Source organism: Empidonax traillii, unplaced genomic scaffold (assembly GCF_003031625.1).
Source record: "Empidonax traillii isolate 1590-97213 ecotype Southwest subspecies unplaced genomic scaffold, ASM303162v1 scaffold27:size3997909, whole genome shotgun sequence".
In the NCBI taxonomy this organism is placed as follows: Eukaryota; Metazoa; Chordata; class Aves; order Passeriformes; family Tyrannidae; genus Empidonax; species Empidonax traillii.
Window position 1 is genome coordinate 1,004,042 of NW_020955220.1, and position 24,703 is coordinate 1,028,744.

The 24,703-nt window shown below is 56.9% G+C and overlaps 1 protein-coding gene across 3 annotated transcripts in view; it reads right to left on the bottom strand.

The window, feature by feature from the left end:
• KCNIP2 (potassium voltage-gated channel interacting protein 2) overlaps positions 1 to 19,386 on the bottom strand; it is a 44,940-nt gene extending 25,554 nt beyond the window's left edge. Inside the window, exon 1 of one of the 3 annotated variants that reach the window (XM_027908081.1) lies at positions 19,243 to 19,385. In XM_027908081.1, coding sequence (XP_027763882.1) covers positions 19,243 to 19,315 — 73 coding nt within the window. In that variant the 5' untranslated portion in view covers positions 19,316 to 19,385. Of the gene's footprint in view, positions 1 to 3,730; positions 3,885 to 19,242 lie in introns of those variants that run through there. The other 2 variants (XM_027908090.1, XM_027908054.1) reach the window with 2 other exon arrangements.
• Between the last annotated feature and the right edge of the window lie 5,317 nt (positions 19,387 to 24,703).

Consider the following 24,703-nt stretch of genomic DNA (forward strand, 5'->3'; position numbering starts at 1 on the left):
AAGAATGGGAGGAAAAGAAGTCAAACTCCAAGACCACCCAGGCTAAGAGCTGCTCGCTCCAAGCTCAGCCTGGCAGCGAGTTGCTACCTTGCACAGTATGTCAGAGCCAGAAGGGAGTCTGGCATGTGGTGGTGATGGGATTTCCCTGCTCCCAGAGCCAGCCCGAGATGCTCTGTGCAGACTCAAGACAACATCTCTTCCCCTAGTTCCTTTTTCACAGCTGTAGTTCCATCTCTACACTGCATTCACACCCCACACAAGCAGTATCTATCAGTTCTGAATCCATCCAGGCTCTATTATCTCGTTAGACTTCATCTCTTATTAATAAGGGAAGGAAGTGAACAAAAAGGGACCTGATGGAAATTACAGCTTCTTCTCCCTCAGGGATGGAAAAGGAGGTGGAGCCATGATCCAGCCAGGAACAGCCCAGTCCCTACCAATACCTCAAGGTGCCCCAAGGGAAGGCGCAGGAGCACCACCACCTCCCCCCAGCCCTATGCCAGGGTTGGTATAGGGTAACCTCACCTTCTGCTCCCCCAAAGACCATCCTCTTCAAACAAAGCTCTCCCTGTCTCTTATTCAGGCCACGCCCCTGCAAAAGATAGGCAGCCCCACAACGGAGTGTCCACACCATGGCAGGACAGTGTCCCAGGGTGGGGGGACGTGCACCAGGGGATGCTGCACTGGTCACTGCGTAGCTGAACCAAGTTTGGGGAGATCCTAAAAAAGGCACAACACACAGCACAGCAGGGACTTGCAACCCTACAATAGTACATCCACAAAGCCCCAGGCTGGGGAAGGGCTGCGAGGTACATTGTCCTCACAAGGGGAAGGGGACACCCAAAGTAGAGTGGGCAGCTCAGCAGACAGACACAGCTCTAGGGAGAGTCTGTGAATGCAACACCCTGACTGAATCTACCTCTGTGAACCACCCTCCCCCACCTGAAAGCGCAGAAATTTGGGCAGCCAGCAGTGCCCAGTCCCCTTCTGCCACCTTCTGGGGACAGATCTGGGGTTTAGGCCCCTTGTTCTTATCTACAGTATCCAGGAACCCTGCTCCTGACTTAACCCCACAACACAAATACACTAGGCCAGTTTCTCACAACAATCAGATCCCACGATCTGTGTGATACAAGGCCAGATCCTGACAATGCACAGCTCGCCCCCACTCTGAGGGAGAGGGGCAGCTCCCAGCATCACCGTGGGGACCACCCAGCACAACTCAGACCAAGGCAGCTGCAGCATCCCGAGAGCCCACGGGATACAGGAGAGGTGGCAGAACAGCCACAGGAGGGTGCCAGAGCCCACAGGACCTGACAGCAAACAAAGTTTGCAGCTCGATCCCCAAAACCACCGTATGACTCCTTGGAATCCAGGGACTTGGCAGCAGAGCAGAGCCCAGCACCTGTGTCACCCATCCTGCCTCCAGTCTTGGCTGCCCACCAGCATCTCTGGGTGCTGCAACCAGTCCAGAAGTGTAAAGTGATTTCCGAAGCAGCATCACCTTTCTGGGCTGGCCCTTGACTCACCAGAAAGCCCCTTATGCACTGACACTGAGACAGAAGTTCATGGGAACCACATGAGCTGAGCCAGGGGACTGTCCTCTCCCCCTGCACCCAGCAACACACAGTAGGTAGCTTGGAAGGATGATGCATTGCAGAGACATGAGCCAGCTTGCTCAGGGCTCCCTTTGAGCACACACTCTCCAGGTTGGCACCAGGGACTCTGTGTCTTGCCCTTGCAAAAAGGCAGCAAAGCCACTTGGTCACTGACCCTGCTCCTCCCTGACAAGATGAGCAGGCATTCAGCGCAAATCAAAAGCAAGCCACAAGGCAGGGCTGTTGAGCCCACCTTTACACCCTCTTTCCTGCTGAAGGCATCAGCTGGGACACAGCCACCAGGGGTGCCACTGCAGGGTGCATCCTGCCGGCTTCTGTCTCGAAACCCAGCCTGTGGTTCTCCCAAACCTTCCTCCCCCCATCAGGAGGCCAGTTGTTTCCCAGCCCCTGCCCCAGCCTCAGAGGAACTCCATTCCCCACAGTTCCTCACAGGGCAAAGGACATTCTCCAAAAGACATTTAGATCCAGCCCGTGTGCCCAGAGCACCTGCTGGGCTCCCAGAGAGGATATGTCATTGTTGGAGCTGCAGCAATAGGAAGAAGACTAATGCTCCAGGTTCTGTCTACACCTTTGCTCCCCCATGTGCTTTAGCTCTGACAAGGGGAGACACTGTCCTGCATCTCCCAGTGCCCAGCCTGCACTGGGGACCAGCCCAGCCCCCCCCTGTAGGGGATAAAGGGTAAATTCAGGGAGACTGGAGATCAACACTGTCCCCCACTTCCCTGCCCCAGTCCCCGTGCCTGCCTGCAGACTGTGCCGGGACACCTCCACTCCAGCTTGGAAGCACAGAAGCCCGGGGCAGGACGTACAGGCCACGCGGCGCACCTGCGGTGTCACTCGTGGGGACGGAGCCTGCCCACGCTCCGTGGCCCCGCTTTGTGGCCCCCCTGCTCTGTGCCCCCGTCCCGTGCCCCATTCTCGGAGCCGCCGCGGTGTCGCTGCCGCCGCCTGACGCTGAGAGGAGCCCCGGTACAGCGCAGCAGAGCGGCAGGGAGGCAGGAGGTGAGCCGGGGACACGGATCGTTCAGACGGCTGTGGCGGCTGATGGCACACGGGGGACAGGAGGGGACACGTGCTGTTGTGTCGGAGCGTGGCCCTGCACGCGTGTGAGAGGGGGTAAGGGAGCCGTGAAGGCCATCCCTGCACGCACACGTGGCCACCACGGTCCGCTGGCAGCTCCTTGCAGGCTGAAAGGGCAGTGACAGCACCGCCGGGGATGGGGACACCCAGAGCCATTGCGTCCTTCCCTACCCACGGCCCTCTCCTCCCGAGACGGCTTCTTGGCAGACACATGCTTCCTAAGACACCGGGCATGTGGGTTGGTACCTATCACAGGAGTGCAGGGAGCTGCCAGGGGAATTCGCGCTCGTTCCCAGCCCTGAAATATTCATTAGCACAGCCGCCGAGAGAAGGGGGGGAATAAAAGACAAACAGAATGGGGGAAGCAGACAGAACGCTTGCAGGCAGCTCAGCATGGCACAGACAAGCCCATGGGGTGTTTGAATCAAGGTCTTCATTTGAGTCATCCCACCAGTATGTGGGTCCCCTGGTGTCCGTGCAAAGCCTGTCTCACGGTCATAGGTGTCGTGGGCACATGAACATCCCTAGAAAATGCAACCAGGAGACAGTGGTCCTTGCAGGACATACAGCATGAATAGGGATGCCCTGGGACGTGGACATCACTGTGGGCATCATGCTGGGCTGGGGGTCAGGGGTCATTCCTGCCAGCCCTGGATGGGGCCTGAGCTTCAAAGAGCTTCAGCTTGGGCTACACACCCCAGGAACAGTACCAGATCAGTGCTCAAGGGCCACCTTGGCCAGGACATCTACAGGCTCTCTGGAGTCATCCCATGGCTGGCAGATACCTCTGACATCATCTGCCAACCTTTCTCTGAAGGAGGGAGAGCTGTCAGGGTGGGAGGCACATTTCCAGTAATGAGGAAGGTCAATCAGGATGAGAAGGAGGCAAATTTCCATTACCAAGGAAGGGCAGTCAGGGTGGGAGGAATGCAGGACACTCTGCAGTCCTGTGCCAAGCCTCAAGACATCACTCAGACCCACAGAGACTGGGCAAATGCTCTGTTCTCTCTGTACCTAAATCCAGCGCTCACCTTTTTTGGGGATGGAGGGCATATGCATTCCAGCAATGCCAAACCCACAGCTGCTTGGCAAGGACAGAGCAGTTCCTGGCCAGAGGGAGAGCTCAGCAAGGTACACCCCAGAGCCAGCACATGATGAGGGAGGAGAAGGAGGTGGACATCCCGGCAGCAGGGATGACTGCAGGAGACATGAGTTTCTGGTTCCAGATCCACCGCATCGGGGCGGGTGGCTCTGCGGGATCCCAACACCACTGCCACCAGAAGAAGAAAGCTCAGCCAAGCCAGCCCTGTGTGCTGCTGCTCTGCTTCTGTCTCCTCCCAGCCCGGGGAAACCACAGCCTCCGGGACTGGGGGAAGTGCTGAAAACGTGATGCCAGAGAAAATAAATAAGGCAACTAATGAGGTAATTTGCATAGCTATTAGCAGGCAGGATTTGCAGCGGGTCTGACGTGGGATGTGCTGTCACAGCGAAGCACAGCCCGGGGGCTTTGCTGGTGCTTGCAGAGGGAAACACACAGCACAGCCGTGCTGCATGGGCACACCGCAGGCACCCACTGCAGCCACCAGTCCTGCCCCCATGACCAGGAAGGCAAGAGAGGCAGGAGCAAACCCAGGAAGGAGGTGGGAGGAAGGCTCAGAGTGGGCAGACAGTCTGGGAAGGGCTGAGTGCTCTAACGTGAGCTCATACTGCCCTTGGCCACACACCCCGGGGCTTGGCCCTGTGATGTACAGAGCATGGGGCAGCACACAGCCCATACCTTGCCAAGGCACAGAGAGCATCCATGAAAGGACGAGCTTGCAGAGGCCAAGGGAAAGCTGCCAGCAGCCCAGCCTGCCTTGCGGGGCAGCCCTGCCATGTCAGAGCCAGCTGGCTCCATGCACTTTCCCATCCAGAGCTGGCCACAACTCCCTGCATCCCTTACCTCTGCTTGCTCCCTTGTAAACCTAGCCTAAAACATATCCAGGAAAACATAAACCCCAGTCTTTGCTGACAGCAAACCCAGTTCCCCCTGACTCCCAGCAGAAGGTGCAATTTTGGGATGTAGGACTGTGCATGAAGCCTGATGGCAGCACCAGCTCTGCCCCCATCCTTAGATATTTGGGTCAGGAATCATTGCACCACCGCAGGAAGGAGGGGACTGGCCATCCTGGTGCCTTCAGGGATGCAGGGACAACACACCTGCAACCTGTGACACTGCTGAATCCCCAACCTGCTCTGCCTTGTAAATCAGCCGTGTGATGGAGAGGAGTGGCATGCAGGGCCACCCTTTCCCGGGCTGCCAGGGCATGTCTGGCTTTGATCACAAACGTGCGACGACAGCTCAGCTCGTTCTCAGCCGGTGGATCTTGTTAAAAAATGCATGTGACGTGATCTTGCTGCTCAGGAAGGCTCTGCCAGGGAAGGAACCCAACCCAACACTGTGCACCGATCCCGCAGCACCAACCCGCCAGCAGCTGGCACACAGCGAGTGGTGGGGCAGGAGCCTGGCTCTCTGGCACCAGGGACTGAGACATGCCAAAGCACCCCCACAGTGCAGGGAAAGGATGGGGGCACCCCCACCATCTGATGACAGAGACAAGCAGAAAGACCCAATGGATGCGTGATTGGACAGACAAACAGACGCGAACTCCACAAGCAATTTGGGTGGTGGGTGACAGGCAAAGATCAGGGTCAGAGCCCCACAGAGACCAGCCTGGTGTGTCCATCCCTCCCAGCACCTCCATGACAGCCTGTCAGCATCCAGGTTACACTGAGGCACTCACTGCTCCCAAGCTGAATTTTTTTTTGTCAGTTCTGCTAAATATTTTAGGGATTTACACAGAAAAGCTCTCTGTGCTCAGCAGCATTTAGGCCCCACTGGCATCATGCAGGCAGCCACAGACACACCCTTGCCTTCCAGGGCATGAATAATTAATTGCCCCCATGAACAGGGTACAAGCAGCGGGAAGAAGGTGACAAAACTGGGGGAACAGGTTTCATCACCCCCTGCCCAGGCTCCTGGGGTGCACCCCGAGACTCTTCATATCCAACAATGGGAGGGCAAAGAACTGCACCAACAGCTGCAGGGAAACAGAGGTACAGGGAAGGGATAAGAGCCAGAACCTGAACCAAGCCCTGGTTATAGGGCTGACACATCAAGGCTGCAGCAGTAAGCAAGGACACCACAGCCTGCCTGGACCATCCAGGGCCATTTCAGAACTTGCTGGGTGTGCAAAGCACAGCAGTGATGGGGGTACCCAGGTTATATCAGGCAATGAGGCAGCATAGCCCCCAGGAACTCCAAAGAGCATGGCCTTCACAAGTGGGCACATCACTGGAGGGGGTGCATGGCTCACACTGGGGCGCAAGACAGCATCTCCTTATCCTGAACTGGCATCATTTTGCCCCTCAGATGCCCACCTTGCTCCATGCACATGGCACCTGACAAGGACCAGCAGGGGTTTCCGTCCCCAGTCCTGTCCCTGCTCCTACACTCAGCTTCACCAGGGTCTCCTGAACTGCAAGGCTGGGAAAATCTCAGCCTGGCCACAAGTGATGCCAGCCCTGCTCCCAAATCTGCTCCAGGTGAGGACATGACCCTCAGCATCCCTCCAGACTCTCCACCCTCACCACCCCACACCAAGCCATGGTGACAGTGACAAATTAACGAGTTCCATTCAGTCACACACCGGTTGGGCTCCCATAAATGGGAGATGGCACCAGGCTCATTTCCTTGCAATCAGCGCTTGCTTGGCCGCCGACAGATCCAGCTCGGTGGGGTGATGGTGACAATCAGCAGGAAGTGCAGTCAGGACAGGCAGGGACACGACCTCGGTTTCCACGTGTGCAGGCAGCCTGGGGCTGCCTGTGGGCCAGGCAGAGGGACACCCTCCATCACCCAGGCGGATGCTGCCGGGCTGAGTGACACGGGCTATTAGCACCACCGCTTATCTGGGGGCTCTGGCACACGCTGGATGCACAGCTGGGAGAGGGAGATAAGACGCCCGAGGGATCCCAGGGAGGGGAAACATATTTCAAATGGCAGGAATCTCCCCCAGAATGGACTTATCTCGAAGGCACTGAGAGTGTTTGCTGCTATTAATAACTCCAGTGCTGCAACAAGGTGCGTGCCCTCTGCTCAGGGAGACACAGCAACAAGGCAGGGAGAGAGAGCAAAGGGGTGCTGGAGATGGGGCTGAGGTCCTGACCCATGGCTTCTCACCTGTCCCCATGGCAACAGCACCCTGGCACTGGTCTGAAACCCCTGGATGTGTGGCTGGGTGGAATTGGGTGTCTATGGGCAGGGGAGACACACAAGTACTATCCCTCTGACAGCCCACAGTTCACCTACACTGTTCTCCAGCCTCAGGCCAAGACACTGCACAGCCCCATGGCTGGGCTGATGGCCTCCGACACCAGAACTCTCTCTTTCCCCACTTGTACACTGAGAGATGGCTCAGTCCTTCAACCTCTTGCACGCTCTGCCCCATGGGGCAGCATGGCCACCCACTTGGCATCTCCAGGGCACCTGCTCAGCCCACTGCCAGCCCAGGGGGGCCCCCAGAGACTGCCTTTTAAAAACTGACATTTTGGGGACAGGAAAGCTATTTTCAGTTGCTTCAGAGGCAGTGTTTCCATCGCAGTTTTTCTGCCTCCACTGGATACTCCCCCTGGGGGTGCCATGGCAGACTGCTTTGTGATCGGCTTGTGGTGCTCAGCACCAGCTCCATGCCACCCCCTCATCTGCCTACTCAGTTCCTGGAGCCACTGTGACCAAGAGCAGGTGGGAAAAGACATCCCTGGGTTCCCACCTGGTCATGAGGGTCAGGAGCACCCCATCTGGGAGAGAAGACAGTGGAAAGCACAGAGCCTAGGGGCCTTGCTCCTGCCCGAGACCTTGCCAGCATCAGCAAGTTATCTTCCACACACCTTGACGAGACAACCCCAAAAATGAGCACACAGAGCGGAAGAGGCCCCCCACGCTCTGGAGCCCCCAGGCACTTCTGATACGAATAAATGTGCCTAGCAATTATGGGGTGGGGGGGAATACAGTCTCCCAGTGCAAGACCTGCTGAGAGGCTCAGAAATAAATATGTTAATAATCAAATATCCATCCTGTGCCTGAGCTCACGGGAGGACTTTCAAGTCTAATTAGCAGAAGATTTGTACCACTGCTGCCAGGGCTCGAGGGACAATTTGCCGTGGTTCCCACGAAGCGAGAGGTTCTGCTATAATTAGTCAGCAGCATTCCGTCTGCAAGGATTACCTCCAAACCTCCCCCGTGTTCTGGGCTTGGGGCAGGCAGGACCCAGGTAAGCCAAGATGAGAGATGACCCCAGGCTTTGATCTGTGCAAATTGACTCTGGAACTGCAAATCCAGGGCAGGCAGGAGGACAGGCAGCGAGGAAGGCAACACCCTAGTAGGAGAGGTACCCTGAGCCTGCAGGTAACCCCATACTGCCCTGCCTGTACACAACCCCTACACAACTCCTCTTCCCACAGCATCCAACCACAAACACCCAGAATGCTCACAAAACCTCTCCACACTCAGACTGATCCTTTCCAAGCCAGGCCCCTGACATCAAGGGCTGTCCACAGTTAGTGGGTGGCATTTCCCAGTTTACCCCCATCACACATGTTGTACATCTGATCACCAATGGAAAGACCTTTCCCCAGTCCATCACAAAGGGACAGGCAGTACCCAGAGGAGCACTCCTACCACCCCCGTCCATGTGTTTTTAAACAGGGCCACATCATGATCCTGAGGATGCCATAACAGATGCCACTGCTACAGCACCTTGTGGGGTGGCTGCAATGGGGAGAAATGGGTACCCAGAGGAGCAAGACATGGGGGCAGCTCCTGGAGCTGCACTACTGGCAGTGCCCAAACTGGGAACCAGCTTCCTGGCAAAGGTACAAAGGCAGACAGAGCAGAGGGAGCCATGGATGCATTGAGGACCAACCGCACAAGTGAGGATGCTCTTCTGAGAAGGAAGTGGGACCCATGCATCCGGTCCCACAGAGGAAGAGCCTGGCAGATACTCAACCGGAGCTCACTGACCCAGCAGCAGCTGCCAGGGATACTCATTAGCACCAGCTAGTTGCAGGCAGAGGTGGCTGGCCTGGTAGCAGACACCCTGCCCACACACCATCCCCAGCCTGGCAGCAGGCAAGGCTCCAACCTGAGGGGAGAATTACAGACAGGGTAACAGCGGTCACATTCAGGGCACTTTCTCAGGTTTGGCCTGGAAACATCTGTGCCAGACATGCTGTCCACGAGAACAAAAAAGTCAGCACCTCATCCCTCTCAAAGGCATGAGGGCACCCCATGTTCAGCTACATTTCCCAGCCAGGGCATAGCCATCCCCATCCAAATCCTGTGCCATCCCCAAGAGACCTCCCCAGCACCACTGGGTACCTACTGGTTGTTCATGCTGGCAAAGAAGGGGTTACTGTTACTAGCCCCTCACTTCCCTACAGTTATTTAATTAAGCAGTGATAAAAGGAAAGACCTATTATCCGGAGAGTGACAGCAGGTTGTAATTACAGCAGGGTAGGCTGAGAAAACAAACAGTGCTGAGGGAGGCACAGGGTGGTGCAGCACACAGGGGAGACACCACATCCCCTGGGGACTCATGTCCCTGTCCTGGAACTGTGGTCCGGGTCAGAAGTGGGACCCTTGAGTCTGCGATGAACAGAGGGGGGGAAAAGGCTCCTTTGCTCTGATGGATGTGGTCCCAAAAGAACCTCTCTCTGCAGTTCACACTGGGCTGGGGTGTGATCCTGGCCTCTTTCTGGGGATGCTGGGTCTGGACCAGCCCCAGGGAACAGCAGGTTTTCAGTGAGTCACTTTGAAGTATTAAATACCATCTCCTTTCTTCCCTTACTGCTCAGGGCAGCCCTCTGCACCAAGGGGACGCGCTGCCCAGCTAAGAAGAAGGGACAAAGTCGATGCTGGGATGTGGCACCCCAGAGGGGCTCTGCCTGCCCCTCTCTGAGCTGGGCATGGTGCTCTTCTGCTGGGTTACCCCAGGCTTGGGTTTGAAACTTCTGCCTCATGTTGCACACCCAGCAAGGGGCAGGAGTGGAACATGGGGCATGGCCATGCTGCAAACAGGCACCCAGCAGCGGTGCTCTCCCTGAGGAGGGGGAAAGCTTCACCCCCATGTTCCCTTCCAGGGGTCGGAGGGTACCACTGGGTACCATCCCAGTTGCACTTGGGACACATCAGTGTGGCTTGGCCTTGTGGAGTACATCCTGCACCATCAGATGCCATTGTCCCCTGTGCAGCTCCCAGCCACTTCCCTTCCCTTCCTTAAATCCTCCTGCCCTCAGCCCAATCCTCTTACACTCTCCTTCTCCCATTACGGCATCTTTAAATTAATGCCTAGCCGAGCGTGGGATAGAAGGAAATTAACCCTGGGCAGGGGGGCAGCCTCCACAATGACTCTTATGGTCTCAAGCACTGTTCCCTGCCCTTCTCCCCCTCGTCATGCAGGGGAGAGATCGGATCTGCTATAACCATAGTAAGCATCACTCAAGCATGGGATCTCAGCACCCACAGTCCTTAGCTGAGGTGACAAGTGCCCCATCCAGCCAGCCCCCTGCTTGGTAGGTTGCAAAGTCCCTGGGAGAGATCCCCAGCCGTGCTTGGGTTTCCACCAGCAACATCTGGCTGGGAACTCGCTGGGAACAGTTCCAGAGCTGCCTGCAGCCCTGATGGGGCACCTCTGGGTCCCCAGATCAGAAGCAAGAAGCCAGGAGGGATTTGGCTGCTGGTGGGAAGCATTTGTGACCCCATGGCTTGGGGAGTTCGTAGGAGCTGGAATGGGTGGGAGGCAGGGACATGGCCAAGACAAAGGTTGCCACAACACACACCCCCTGATCAATGCAGGGAACGCTGCTCACCTATGTCACGGTGGGGCCATTGGAACGTGCCCCTTTCAGAGGATCTGTGCGAGGGTGGGCAGACATTAAGGCCACGACATACAGGTCCGTCCCACCCAGTTGGGGTCCAGGCAGGACTTGATGGTTTTTGGAAAAATGCCTCAGGCAGCCGACACCATCGCTGGCAGCATGATGCAGCTGTGGGACCAGCAAGACCTGGAACACCCCCATCAAGCTGTCCTCTCCCAGGGTGGTGGCGGCCAGGGCCAGGAATCACTTGCCAGAGCAGCACTCCCGCTGATCCTCTCCGTTATGCAACAAATTATTCCACTTGCATTAATGACTTTGCGGCAAAGGGGGAAATGACATGAATGATTCCCGGTGCCTGGGAGTGACTCACTTTGTACGATGGAGGGGAGGCGAGCAGGGAGGGCGGGCTCCAGGGGAAATTTGTTTGGGTCAGCATAGGCAGCACAGGGCTGGGGCTGGGCTCAGAGGATGTGCCTTCTAGAAACAAAATAAGGGGGAAAAAAAGAGGTACTTAAGGGCAGATTTCCCCACCCAGGACAGGGCTGAGAGGTCTCCAAGGTATGCTGGGATCAGTCATAACCACAGTATATTATAGCAACCCTCACTGTGCTGCCCAAGCCCCACAACCTGTTCTGGCGACCTCAAAACCTCCCACCAGCTGCTGTCCCTCTCTGCTCTGGGGTCAGACAAGACCCCATGCAGGTACAACCATAGCTGGGGGTGCTATGCCCCACCACTCAAACCCCCAACTCCAACATGCCCCTAGGACTGCAGCAGGATGGGCCGGTGGGCAGCTGCCCATCATGGCCCTCGGGGCAGCAGTGGGGGACAAAGGGGACCTGTCACATGGGCTGCAGCACAGAGCCTGATGTCTGACCCGCTCGCTTCTCCATCACCTCTAGAGGCTTTGTTAAATCACACCATTAAAAATTAATGCGTATTCCCTCTTGGAATAAATCAAGAGCTGTCAAGGGCCAGCCCTGTCAGCCACCTCCTGGGGACACCAGAGACACGTGGAGACACACTGGGGACTTCAACAACCCACTGCCAAGTAGCCCCAGGGGGACCCTTGCAGTGACGGAGGGCTGGGTGGATTATTGCCTTTAAACCCATTCAGGGGCTTTCTGTAAGCAATGCAATTTTAAAAAATTCAATCTAGGAAGAAGCGATTAACCAAAGGGGCCAGGAGCAATGGCTTGCCTTTCTAATCTCGTTAGTGAGGAGGCCAAGCTCTCATTTCACCCCAACGCAGCTGGATGGGCTGCAGAAACCGATGAAAGCATCTGGGTGGCTCTTCCCTGGCTCCTGACCCACGGGTGTGAGAGTTTTCTGGTGTCTCACTGCATCCCACAGCTTCCTCAGCTGGGTGAAAGGAAAAAAAAAACCAGAAACCCCTCTTCCCTGTGACTCAGATCCTGGCCAGACTATCACCAAGGCTCCATCCCTAAAAAGCACATTTTTTGCTGTCCAATGGTTTGTTATGGGAAGAGGGCAGGTAAGGGAGTTGGAGCATTCCAGCTCTGCTGCTTGGGTCAGTGTCTGAAGCCAGGAGCAAGGTCCCACTTTCTGCCCCACAGAGGCTCAGTGACAGGGTCCTGCTAGTCTCTCACGGTAGCATCTTGCCAAGAAAACTTCCTCTGCTTAAGACAGCCTAGCCCCTTCCCTGCAGGACTGTCACTGTCATGGGACAGGACATATCTCACAGGCACAGCCCAGGGGTGGTCCTATGCTACCCAGTCAGTCCCTAAGCCTCTGCATCAGAGCTGTGGCAGCAGATTTGCGCCACCACCCCACCTGCTGAGTTAGTCCCTCCATCATTGTCCCTGATCTGCTCTGTGAAGAGGGGCCACAGGTGAAGTCATCCATCTCCACCGCCAGCCTGGCACCATCCCTCAGGGCTCTGAATATCCCCTGTCTACCTACAGGCACTGCTGCTACTGCAGTGTGGTCCTTGACAGACCTCTCCACAGATGCCACAAGACAAAGCCACCTGCTTGTCCCAGATACAGCCTAGGACTCTCTAAGAGGAGCATGGGTCAGGTTTGTCTACATGCAGGGGTATGCAGTACCCTTGCCTTGCACAGGGCACAGCCTCCAAAATGCTCACTGCAGATGGAGCTGGCGCAGGAATCGGATGAGCACCAATGCTAGAGCTGGGGCACCTGCTTGTATGTCCTGCAGACCTCAGCATTCCCAGGGCCCCACGTCTCCAGGTGGAGTGAGCAGGAGCAGCATGGATGGGACACTGACCCTCTTGCAGCACCCAGAGCCCCCAGCAGCAATGCCAACATCAGCCCAGGGTTGGGAGGGGTGCCAACTGCCTGAACAGGAGGGAACCCCAACCCAGCAGGTTCAAAAGCAGAGCGCCTCCTGCCAAAATGGGGGTGGAGTCACCTAGAACCAGAGGGAGCTGAGCCTTGGGGGCAGGAGAGGCATGCGAGGCGTGGTCGCATATGTGCATGCCAACAGCACCCCCGCCACAAGGTTCTGTAGGTGACTTGCCCTTTCAGGACCGGAGGGGAAATGTTCAAGAAAGCCCAGATTCAAAAGCAGTGAAGGTGACGCCCTCCTGCATCCCCCAGCCCTGTCAGCTCCTGTTGAAGGCGGCAGTACCCTGCCCCCAGCTCCCCTCCTGCAGGGCTCCCTCTCCAAACAAGCTAATTACTCTCACTGCTCCCGGGGGGTTGCACCACCCGTTTTCATCTGAAACGGAAGACAAATTTACTTAAAAGCCCAAAGCAACCAGAGCCATAGCAGCTTGGGGATCTCAATAAGAGTCTCCCACCCACCACAGCCCAACTACCACGTACCATTTGTGAAGCACTCTTGTGGGGTGTCACTGGGAGCAGGAACACTCATCCCCTGTATCCTGCCACTCACCACCATGGCATGGTACCCACCCAGCCCCGGGATTCTGGCATGGATGGTGGGTTGAACAGGACCACTGCACCCACCCCCAGCCCCTGCCCTATGGAAAGGGGTTCCTCTCCCCCTTTGCTCCCAGGGAAGCCACTAGCAACAGCCCCAGCACTTCACTTGCTCAGCAGTAACCACTCTCAGGGCTCTGCAACCTTAGTGAAGGGTTTTGATCCTCTACCCCAAGCCAGAGCTCCTCCCATGGCATCAGCCCACCCAGTTCAGCTCCTCTGGCGAGGGACAGCAGGGAGATTTGTTTCACTAGAGGCTCATTCATCTGCAGCACGATTAAAGCCCAGGGCTGGGATCCATTCCGGCAGCAGGAGAGTGATTTGCCAGCAGATGGATTTATCATCTCCCAAGCACAGCAATTTGGCTTAAACAAAACCAAACCACTTCTCCTAATGAAAACATCACTAATGAGTAGAGCCAGCAAGCGAGGTGGGGGCAGCTCCACTAACGGGGTCTCTCCTGTCCTTCAGGGCTGGTGTGACCCACTGATGCCCTGTTGGTAAGGAGTGCAGCTCAGCTCCAGCTGGGACATATAGACCCAACACAACCCAGAGGAAAACCTCCTCCTGTCCTGACTCCCAAAGCTCTAGGGCAACTGGTTCCAGCACAGCACACAGGACAAGAGCAGCACCGCCGGCTCTGGGCACCTCCAGCTGCAACACAGCCAATGGTGGGGAAGAACTATGCCCGTGGTGAAAGAGCCCAACCCTGTGCAGCAAGAGCTGTACCCCTTGGACAAAATTGCAACAGCCTGTGAATTATGCATCAGCATCTGCAGAAATCAGTTGTGTAACTGCCCCAACCAAACCCACAAACTTCTTGTCAATTAATCCCGTGCCACCAATTCCCTGTGGACTCCAACCTGCCTTTGCTTGCAGGAATGCAGCAGTGGCTGCCAAAACCTCAGCTCCAGCCTTTCCACCTGCAAAATCCAACCTGTCCAAGGGCAGTGCTACCCAGCAGTATGACCCCCATGCTCCTTGCCCCATGTGAGGCTTTTCCCTGGCACAGGTTTGGAGCAGCATCCCCTCCATCAGAGACCACCAGGATTTCAGCCTCTGGTCAGGGGAGGTCACAACACCCTGTCAGAGGGGATTCATCAGTATCAAAGGTCTGCAGACAAGCCAGGACAGCAAAGAGGGAAGAGAAAGAGCGTATAGATGCCAGAAGGAGGAAGACAGCAGACAGAGATGAGGCAGAGTTAGGCAACAGTCCCATCACCCTAGGAAGGTGCAGCAGCACAATGAGGGCAAGGCGCTTTGGCATGAAAAGGACCCATGGGATCCCTCCGCCCTGGCACATGAGTGGGAGACCCTTTCCCACAGTACCCCACTTTGAGGACCTCCTGGGAGCTTGGGGACCTGGCTTGAGGGTCAGCCCGGCTTCCAGCCCAGCCTCACCACCAGGCTGCAAGAGCAGAAGTGGCAAGCAGAAGGGGGGTTGTGTGGGGCAACAGCAGCAGCACAGAGGAGGCAGGTTAGCAGGGGAGCAGGGGGATGGACAACACGCTCAGTTCCCATGGGCTGGAACCCCAGGGGAAGGACACTGGTGTGTGCCACCCCTCCTGGGGGCTGCTTCTAGGAGGAGGGGACAACCCAAGGCTGACACTGAGCAGAGGGATGCAGACAGCTGGCTCTGATAGACCCATGAGGGCAGGGCAATGCAGCCAGCGGTGTTCCTGTGCTTCTCAAGGAAGCAACTGGGCCAGAGAAGGAGCTTTATTCTGGGCAAGGGTGAAGTGGTCTTGGGCACAGTCCCCATTCCAGTCCCCCTCCCCGGCATCCACCCCAGCACACAGGCACACCACACAACCTGCCATGCACACTTGAAGACGGGCTCCTGGCCAGTCCCTGCCTGTCTTATGCCCTCACTCCCACCCAATGGCCTTGTCACTCCATCCTCCAGTTGCAGATCCCAGTGCTTCCCCCTACACACACTATTATTTGGGACAGGCTAGCACTGACACTTCCTCCACACCCTGGGAAATAAATTATCCCCCTTGCAGATGGAAGTCCTACGCTGTGGCAAGCTGGTGGAGATGTTCCCCCCACCCAGCTGATCACAGGCTGTGAGCAGCCACGATGGAGCTGCTGGGTTTGCCGGCAGCAGAACAAGTCCCTGGCGCAGCCCTAGATCTGCCCATCACCTGGGACCCGCCTGCAGCAGATGCGTTGCCAGGGCACGGCTCCGTGGCTTTATCCCGTGCCAGGGACAAGAACGCTGCTCCCACTGCACTCCCAACAGCCCAACTGGCCCGTCCTCCCTTTGTTGTGTCTATGGGAGACAGCTCAGCCCCATCTCTCCTTTCTTACTGCCATGGGGAGAAACGGTACCTCCAGGTAGGGAGGAGAGCTCAGTTAGATGCTGCGCTGCCACTACACTGGTACCTAAAGCTTTCATCTCACGGAGCAGGTTGCTAAAAGTGCTAAGAGGTGGGGAGTCCCCATCCATCAGCTGTGCTTCCAGAAACAGGAGGATCCCAAAGCTCTGCAGATGATCACTATAGCAATTGCTCGACCCTGCAAATGCTGCGGCTGCCTTTGAGGTGGAGCAAAGTGGTTGTTCGAGTCCCCACATCATGACAACAGGAGGGAGAAAGCAGGGGTGAAAAAGCAAGGGTGAAAAGAGATCCTGCTAACCCTTTTCTGGGGACCCAACAGCCCTGGAGGTGAATCCCTCATCTTTCTGAAAGGCAGTTAGGGGGTTTGCCCCAGCCCAAAGAGCCCAGGTATTGACCCCATGCTGGAATATGCCATCCCGCTCACAGGACACAGCACGGCTGGGATGAGCTTGTCCCATGGTGTATGATGGGGTCCCAGGGCATCTACCCCTGCTCCCCATCTGGGGCTGGGGCAGCCTTGCTGTCCACACATCCCTGCAGAGTGTCAGGCAGGAGCAAAACCCCTTTCTGAGCCCACTCACCTCTCACATAGCCAGCATTTGGGGCCAGGAATGCGGTACCTGCGCTTCTCGGGACAAAGCGGCACTGGACTCCCGCTTCTTCTGCATAGAGGGCCATGGTCAGAGCAGTCCTGAGACACTGGCTCTGGGCTCTGCTTGCACACTAATCAGTCATGTCATTAGAGGCTGAAGGAATAATGTAATTTATGGATGGCTTTTATTTCTCGCTAGCGTCATCTAAATATCCCAGAAATGGACCAGTTTAATTTCCTAGTGGCATAACCTAAACATTTCTCTCCTTAACACCCACGTGGGAGCCCAGCCACAGACTCAGCAGCCAGGCATTGCCGCTGCCTGCCTTTGCCCCACGCTGCCACACCGGGGCCAGCACAGGCAAGGCCCTTTCCAGCTCACCCCAGCGCAGCCAGCCCATGTTCCCCCGGCACAGGAGGCAGTGCTGCTCTCCCTGCTGCTCATACACAGGCAGTTCTCATTCACTCGGGCCTCTCACACACACATCCACGTGCTCGCACAGCCGGGGCAGCTGGGCACTGCTGGAGATGCCGCAGGGAGGGGGGGCTGTCACTGCACCCTCATTTTCAACAAGCTTTTTTAATTTAAAAATGAGTATGCTGCTGGAGACAGTGTGGAGGGTTTCTCTCCTGAGCATGGCTGGGGATCCTGCTTCCCATTAGCTCCTCTCCTTCTTTTGGAAGTAAGTGTTGCAAACCCTTCTATGCACTGGACATGCATAGATGGGAATCACGTTGCCCTCACTCCTGGTTTTGGGCAGTGATGGGAAGGAGCAGGACTGACTGCTGTCCCTATGCATAGCAGCAATTGCTGTGGGGCTGTTGCATCATCTGACACCAAATCATCTCTCAGTTAACAGCTCTTGCATGGAAGATGTCCTCTGGACCCAGACACACCCTGATGGATGGATGAGGGTCTCCAAAGCTGCAGGAACATGCCAAACTGCCTGTACTTGTCCCCAAGCAGAGCTGTGCTACTAAACAGCAGGTGCCAGCAGGGACCCTCCCATCTGCAGTGAGAGACTAAGCCCACACCGGCACTGCCAGCTTCAAGCCAGGGCTTTGCTATGGCCCCACGGTGGTCCAGACTCCTCACTGCATCCCCAGGATATCAGGAGAGCCTAGGCCAGTTAGAAGGCAGGGGCTCAAGCTAGTACACCCTCCCTCTCCTGCCTGCATCACTTCCACACTTTCTGTGAGAAAGACAACTTTCTCTCCACAGGGAAGGATGGCTCCAACGCATTCAGCCAATGTAGAGGAAATCAGTGCCACTGGGACCAGCTCCCTCTCCTCCCTGGTGTTACTGCAGGTTCTGCCTCAGCAGGTCACGACCTGACAGCAATGGCAAATGAGTGACATGCCCTACTGGGGCCTGTTTCTCACTCTGGGAAATGGGACAGATATTTCCAGCCTTGTTCCCCAGAGCCTTCCCTTCAGCCCCATTCCTGTGGACAGGGGCTTGTACAGTGGCACAGCTCCCCTCCACCCAGGCTCCTGCTGCACAGCTGGTTCAGAGGTAAGTCCAGGCATAAAAGGTCTCAGCCTCAAAGAGATTGGAATTTATTTTTAACTTTGATTTAGTTTAAATCCATATGGACATCTAAAGTTACCGGAGAAACCAAAAGTTGTGTGTGGGTTCCAATTTCCTACACAGCTCAAAAATATCTTCCCTGAAGCACGTTTGGGCAGACAGTAAGCAGTGTTTCCCATGTGTAGGGCTGTTCAGGAAAGCAGAGAAGTGGTCCTGCCCTGCTACCACCACCTATTCAAAATCCCAGAGCAAAGCCTGAAATTTACTCCAGACTGTGGCAGGAAAAGCATCACCAGGAGTCAGAGGAGCTGCCTGTGCACACAGCACAGTGCCTGCAGCATGAGGGCATCCAACCCCACTGGCTATGGACAGGTTCAGCTCCGTCATGGGTCCCAGGAGGCAGGTGGGAACCACTGCCTCATTGCACAGCTGCTGCGACAGGGGCCCTGACAGGGGACAGGATTTGGCCCGATCCGTGGAGAGAACGTGGGGAAGGAGGGATGTTGCCAGCCCCAGCTCAGCTCCTTCCCTATCAGACAGTGGGGAATAAAGTGTGGTGGATGGGCAGATGTGGTGGGATGTGGGATGCCCAGCAACTCCCTGGGACAGAGGATAGAGGAGAATGCAACAGCGTCACAGATAGGTCATCTTTGTCCTCCCCATCCCACAGCCACCCCAGTCACGGGCGGAATGTCTCTGGAGATGCTCTAGGAAACACCAGGTGATGGGTGAGGACACCAGGCTCTGTGGTGCTGCTGCGGTTTTCTGAGCAGAGCGAGTCTCTCTGGTCCTGGGGAACCTACTGCTGGAGTGCGGCTGTGCCACCACCCCAGGGTGCTGTGGGGGGCCCAAGACATGGTGGAGAGAGCACGACACCAGACACTGGTGTCCCGAGGGCTTGGGAGTGACAGTGATAGTGAGGGAGCGTGAGCTTGGGGGCGGCCAAAAGCGATCCAAGCATCCCACCTCCCGGTCGGGGCCTTTTCCTTGCCTCGGGACGACCGCTGACCGGCTGAGACCAACCCTACCGCCCCTGGAGCATCCTCCCGCGAGGCCGGGACTGTCCCCCTGCTCCAGCACGGGGTAGCGGTCATTCCCCCTCTCCCCGAGCAAGGCGTGAGGCGAAGCGGAGCGGGCGGGGATCGGGGCTCAGCGGGGCTGGAAGCAGGTGCCCGGGGCCGCCCCGCGCCGTGGTCCCAGTGGCTGCTGCACCTTCCCCGGCGGCGGCACTCACCCGTGAGCTGGTCGTAGGAGCCGTCCAGGTCGCGAGAGTCGGACAGGCTCTCCTTCCTGCCCTTGCTCCGCATCTTCCCGCCCCGCCGAGCGGCGGGGGGAACGGCGACGGGGCGCACGGGCTGCGCCGGCGGGCAGGGGCTGCCCGCGGCCGCCGCCTCCCCCCGCCCCGCCGCCCGCGCCGCTCAGCGCGGCAGCGGCAAGGGGCCGGCGGTGCCGGGGAGCTCGGCGCGGCTCGGCACGGCTCGGCACGGCAGCAGGAGCGCGCAGCCGCCCCGGTCCCCGCCGCCGCCGCCGGGGCTGGGCACGGCCGCCCCCTCCCTCCCGTCCTTCCCCGCCTCCTCCCGGGAGCCGTCAGCCCGGCACCGCCGCCGCGGGGAAACTGAGGCACGGCCGGGGGGCGGAGAGCGGGAGCGCTCCCCTGAGGAGGCAGGGAGAGAGCTGCTCCAGGCTGCACCGAGGTGCGGGCTCCGCCGGTTCGGGAGAGCCCCGGGAGTCAGGCACCGCGCAGGGACAGAGAAGGGGACAGAGATGAATAAAGCGTGGGGCAGGAGGGGCGCAGACCCCCACAGCCCACTGCAGGGGATTAAGGGACCCTGAGCCCCGCGTGTCGGTGTCCCTGCACCACGGCTGCGCCCTGGGACACACAGGAAGGGAAGACCCCAGTCCCACCCACTCCCGCGCGGCTGTTGCCGTGGGGAGAAGATGAATGTAAAATTGGTCCGAGACAGGGGGAATGGGAAGGGGTCAATAGATGCAGAAGAGGCATGGGGAGGGCGGCAAGGTCCCCCTCCCTGCACCCAAGTGCAGAAGCAGGTCCCACTGCCGCTCCCAAGCCGAGCATGGCTTTCCATGCCGGCTGGAGCCTTTAGCAGGATTTTACCCCCATCTCCTGCAGCCCCAGGGAAAGGGTGAAGCAGCAGCACATTTGAAGAGGCTTCCAGAGGCACGGTGCTGCCAAGAGAGGAGCTCACAGCCCACCGGTACATCTGGCACTGGGAACTTGATGTCCCGCTGCTGCCCCTGGTTATTTGTTGCCATCTGTGCAGAATGCCATCCCGGGGGATGCAGACTGTGCTGGAGAGTCCCTGCCATGGACAAAGCCAGGGGCTTTTGTTATGCCGCTGCCCGAGCACTGACTGCACCATGACATTGGTCCTGAGCACATCTCAGGGGCTGCGCAGCTCCCAGCGCTTCCCAACACTTCCTCCCTTCATTCTTTGATCCGTGCAGAGAGACGGGGGAAACAGGAGCAGCGGGAGGAGGAAAGCATCCCGTCCCGATCCCTTCGCCCAGCCCAGCCCACAGGAGCCGCAGGGCAGAAGGGAATTCGGAGCAGCAAGGAGGGAGGGCCATGCTCACGAGGCAGCGTGTTGTCAGCGTGCTTTGGTGTCAAGCCATGAAAGAAGCCGCCTTAGCAAGGCAGCGATGCTTAGCAACTGCCTGGATCTAAAAATAAGAGCCATTTAGCGAGGAAAACGCAGTGGAGAAATGCTTGGAGAACTAAACACATTCCCCCAGCCCTCCCTGTGGCCCGGCCACTGCACAGAGCCTGCATGCACTGACTGGCTGAAGAAAAACTCCTGGGATAGCTCTCGCGGTGCCTGCTCTGCTTGGCCAGACAAGCAAAGCTAGAGCCTGGCCAGCCCTCTGATCACCTGTGCTTCTGGGCTTGCCCATCCTGCTGCTCCTTGGCCTCCTTAACCTCCCTCCTTCAACCTCTACACCACATCCTCAGCCGCATCTTTGTGGTGGCTCTTGGGGACCAGAAGTGTCCCAGAGAAGTAGGGGGGGGCAAGTGGGGGTGGGCAGCCTGTGTGATCTGTGCCCAAGCTCATCCACCCTGTCTTCAGCTTTCTGCGAGTCCACCCTGCTGTGGATGTGGTAAGCCCAGCAGAGCTGTACAGGGAAGTTTTCACCTTCTGCCATCCCTGGTCCATTGGGAGGCAAACATGGCTATTTTTATCCCAGCTAAGTGCTCCTGTTCCTGCAGGCAAGCAAGAGATGCTTTACCAGGCTGGGGAGAGGGGGAAAGTTGGGCAGTTTGGTGAGCAAGACAGGGTAGGATGAGGCAGCTCCAGGACCAGGCTGACACAGACTTCCTCCCCACAGTGTAGAAAAAGAGGGACACAACTCACTTGCCCACTGGTTACAGCTCCTTTCCTTAGCAATCATGAGAGCTGGGCATTCTGCCAGGATTCACAGCCTTTGAGCCTTTCTCTTCTTGGGAAAAATACATCAGCCTCCCTTAAATGCTCCTCTGGTCACTGGAAGCTGGGGGTCTGCAGGATGCCAGGGTAGAAGAAGCCCTTTATGCTGCAGGAATAGGTCTGGTCTCTACCTTCCTGTCCAGACCCAGACAGGGGTCCTGCTGTGGGTGCACTGGGTGAAGATACACCTCGGTAAACATGTGTGGCCAGGGATGGGCACAGTGACAAAGCCACCCCAGAGTGCTGAGCATCTTTTGCGGCACATCTCACTGGCACATGCAGCAGATGCAAAAAGATAGGGCCAGGCTGAGGAAAATCACCTAAGTAGCATCCCAGGCTTTAGTCAAAGTGTACCTTGCACAGTCCTGCTGCTGCTGGCCTCATCCACCACAAAAACAATCAGCAGGTCCAGGATGGGCAGGAGCCATCCAAAGGCAGGGCTGGTGGTCTGTGCTGCTGCAGATGACACTGGATTAACTGTTTCCAGAGGATGGGAAGAGCTCTGCTGGCTCCCGAGAGCCCAGATCCCTGTTACAAGGGGTAACCAGGAGGAAGGGCCGTGCCCTAGATGGCCAAGACACAGCATAGGCTCCACAGGCACAGCTAACCATGAAACCCATATTCCAATGCCCAGGGCCAGGGAAGTGTGGAGGGCTGCCAGGTGGATGGATCCAGCCCGTTGGGGCAGGCAGGGGTCCTGTAGAAACATCCTGGCCCCAGACTCATCTCTGGGACAACAGTAGAGACATGAGAGAAACAAGGCCACGTAAACCATCCGCAGATCTTGGCACAGCCAGCAGTGGGGTGCGATGGGGGTAGAGATCAGGGGGACAGGTGGGAAATGCAAGGAGGAAGGCAAGCTAGGGGCACAAATGGTGCTGCCCCCTGAGGTGCACCCCAGGCTGTGTGCCTCTTAGAGGCAGGGTGTCCCCAGGACCACCCATGCACCCTCGTCATGATGGAATTCACCCATTTGCATCAGCTGGGGCATGAGGCACGTCTCCTGATGGCCTGGCACTCTGTTCGGCAGCAGTGCTTTGGTAAGGGATAGCTGCACAGGAGTAATGATGCTCCACAGGCAGTAGAGCTGCAGCCAGGAATGGCTCTGAGTCAGGGCCAGAGGGGAGTATGAACAGGGTGATTCTATCCGAGGGCCTTGCTTGCCGTCAGCTAAGTGTGTGGCCAGTGCAGCCTTGTCATGAGTAACTGGGGAAGGGGACAGTTTTGGGGATGCTCCAGTGTTGACTGGGGCACTGGATGCAGAGCCTGGCTGCAGGTAGAGCAGTGCCAGCCTGCCACCAGCCTCGTCCAAACCCAGGCTGGACTGAGCTGAGCCCACCCACAACCACCGCTGCTTCTCTCAAGGAAACTCACCCTGCAATATGGGACTTACCCCTTCAGTTCATCCATGCCTTCAGCTCCTTTTTGGAATTCCCTGGCTCTGGGGGCACATGTTCCCACACGGCCCACAGAGCCCTGCTGAAAACCTCAAGCTCAACACAAAACCCAAGACAGTGCCAAACTAGTCCCATCCACAAAAGCATGACCTTGGAGAGGAAGCAGGAGTGCTGGGGTCTGCAGCCCCTGGACTGGGATACAGGAACATAGGGACCTCTCCCCCAGACCCTCTGCTCTTTGCAAATAGCCTTCTGCAGGTGTTATAGAGGGACAGGGAGAGGGAAAGACGTAATTTAACACTTCATTAGGTAACCACAAGGCATTGATCTGCCCTACCAGCCTGCACGTTCTATAATTGCATATCTCCGTTCTTATTAGTTCTATCGGAAAAGCAGAGAGCAGGACTCGGGAGTCTGATCCTATCTTTAGGAAATTTCAAACAGAGATGTAATTGCCTAGTGCTTTAAATCACGGTGCTTTATCCACTGTTAACAGTATTTTAAAGCCACGGTCATCAATAGCAGTCCTCGGGATGTGCTCCCGGCAGATGCTATTAATCCTATTTTGGCTGCGATCACCTAGAGCCTCTGGGCTCAGATTTACACTTGGAGGTAAGGGACAGCTCTGCTCCCCCAGCAGAGAGGACTCCCAGGCAGCTCCTGGGCTGAGACATGGGGTGCAGCACCCAGGCACTCGTCACAGTAGCAGAGGGCAGAAACAGGAGCTCCTTAAACCAGCTCCATCCCTTGCAAACATGCCAGCAAACAGCCCCCTTAGATGGAGATGAGCAACTTGACACCAGAGGCTATTCCCCTTCCAGGGCCCATGCAGCCCCCCCAGTCTGGATCAGGGATATTTATGGCCATGCAAGCGTCTGGGGAGGGCTCCAGGCAGGGCAAATAGCATCACTCAGGAATAAACCACAACACTTACTACATCTGCAGATAAAATGGATCTGGGTGGCATGAGACCAAGACAAGCCCCTTGGCCTCTGCAGAGTGACCCGTCTGGGGTCTCTGGTGTCCTGGGGAAGCAGCTATGGCAGAGCAGCAGGTCCTGGGCGGGCAATGCCTGAGGGGGACATCACCCAGGACATACTCAGGGCAAAGCTGCTCCCATCTCCATTAACCCACCCTGCAGAGATACAGGGGAAGATGGGACTACGGTGAGATTCAAACCTGTAGGGAATTTCAGCTGATGGAAATCTTGTGAGGCTGGAGGAGGAACAGATTATGCTGCAAGCTGCTGGGAGAGCCTTGCAAGAAGGAATGCTGCAAGAGGAAGGGAACCTCCTCTGTCAAATGAAAAACCAGCAGGTGTGAGAAATCTGGGTGTGCAGGAGGGAGAAAAAACTTCGCATCACACTCTGTATCCTCGAAAGCCAGTCACCTGCCTCTGCCAATGCCTCCAGGAGGGATTCCCCAGCATGGCCTCACTGCTGGGTGGGCTGTGTGGGGCTCTGTGCCCACCCAGAACATTTCTTTGCCCCTTCTGCATAACAGATGCAAAATCTGTGTGAAAAAAAAACCTTGGTTTAGGGAGTTGAGACTGAACTGGAGCATTCCCTGGCTCAGGATGTACCTCTAGTCTCATGAGTCCCCTCAGCATTACAAAACATGTCATGTTTGTGTGCTCAGTGCCTGTGGGCTCGGCTTTTATTTAAAGAGGAACCAGATATTATTTCCAATCTTCACTTGTGCCATGCTGGATGCCACACCAGGGGCTCTTTCAGCATCTCAGGTCTGCTATGAAAACAGGTGTGCATCTCTGTCATGAGTCCACACTGCAGACACACCTCCTGCTCTGCCAGGGCCCTGTGCCTGAGCTCACCTCCATGTGAGGGCATGTCCCTAC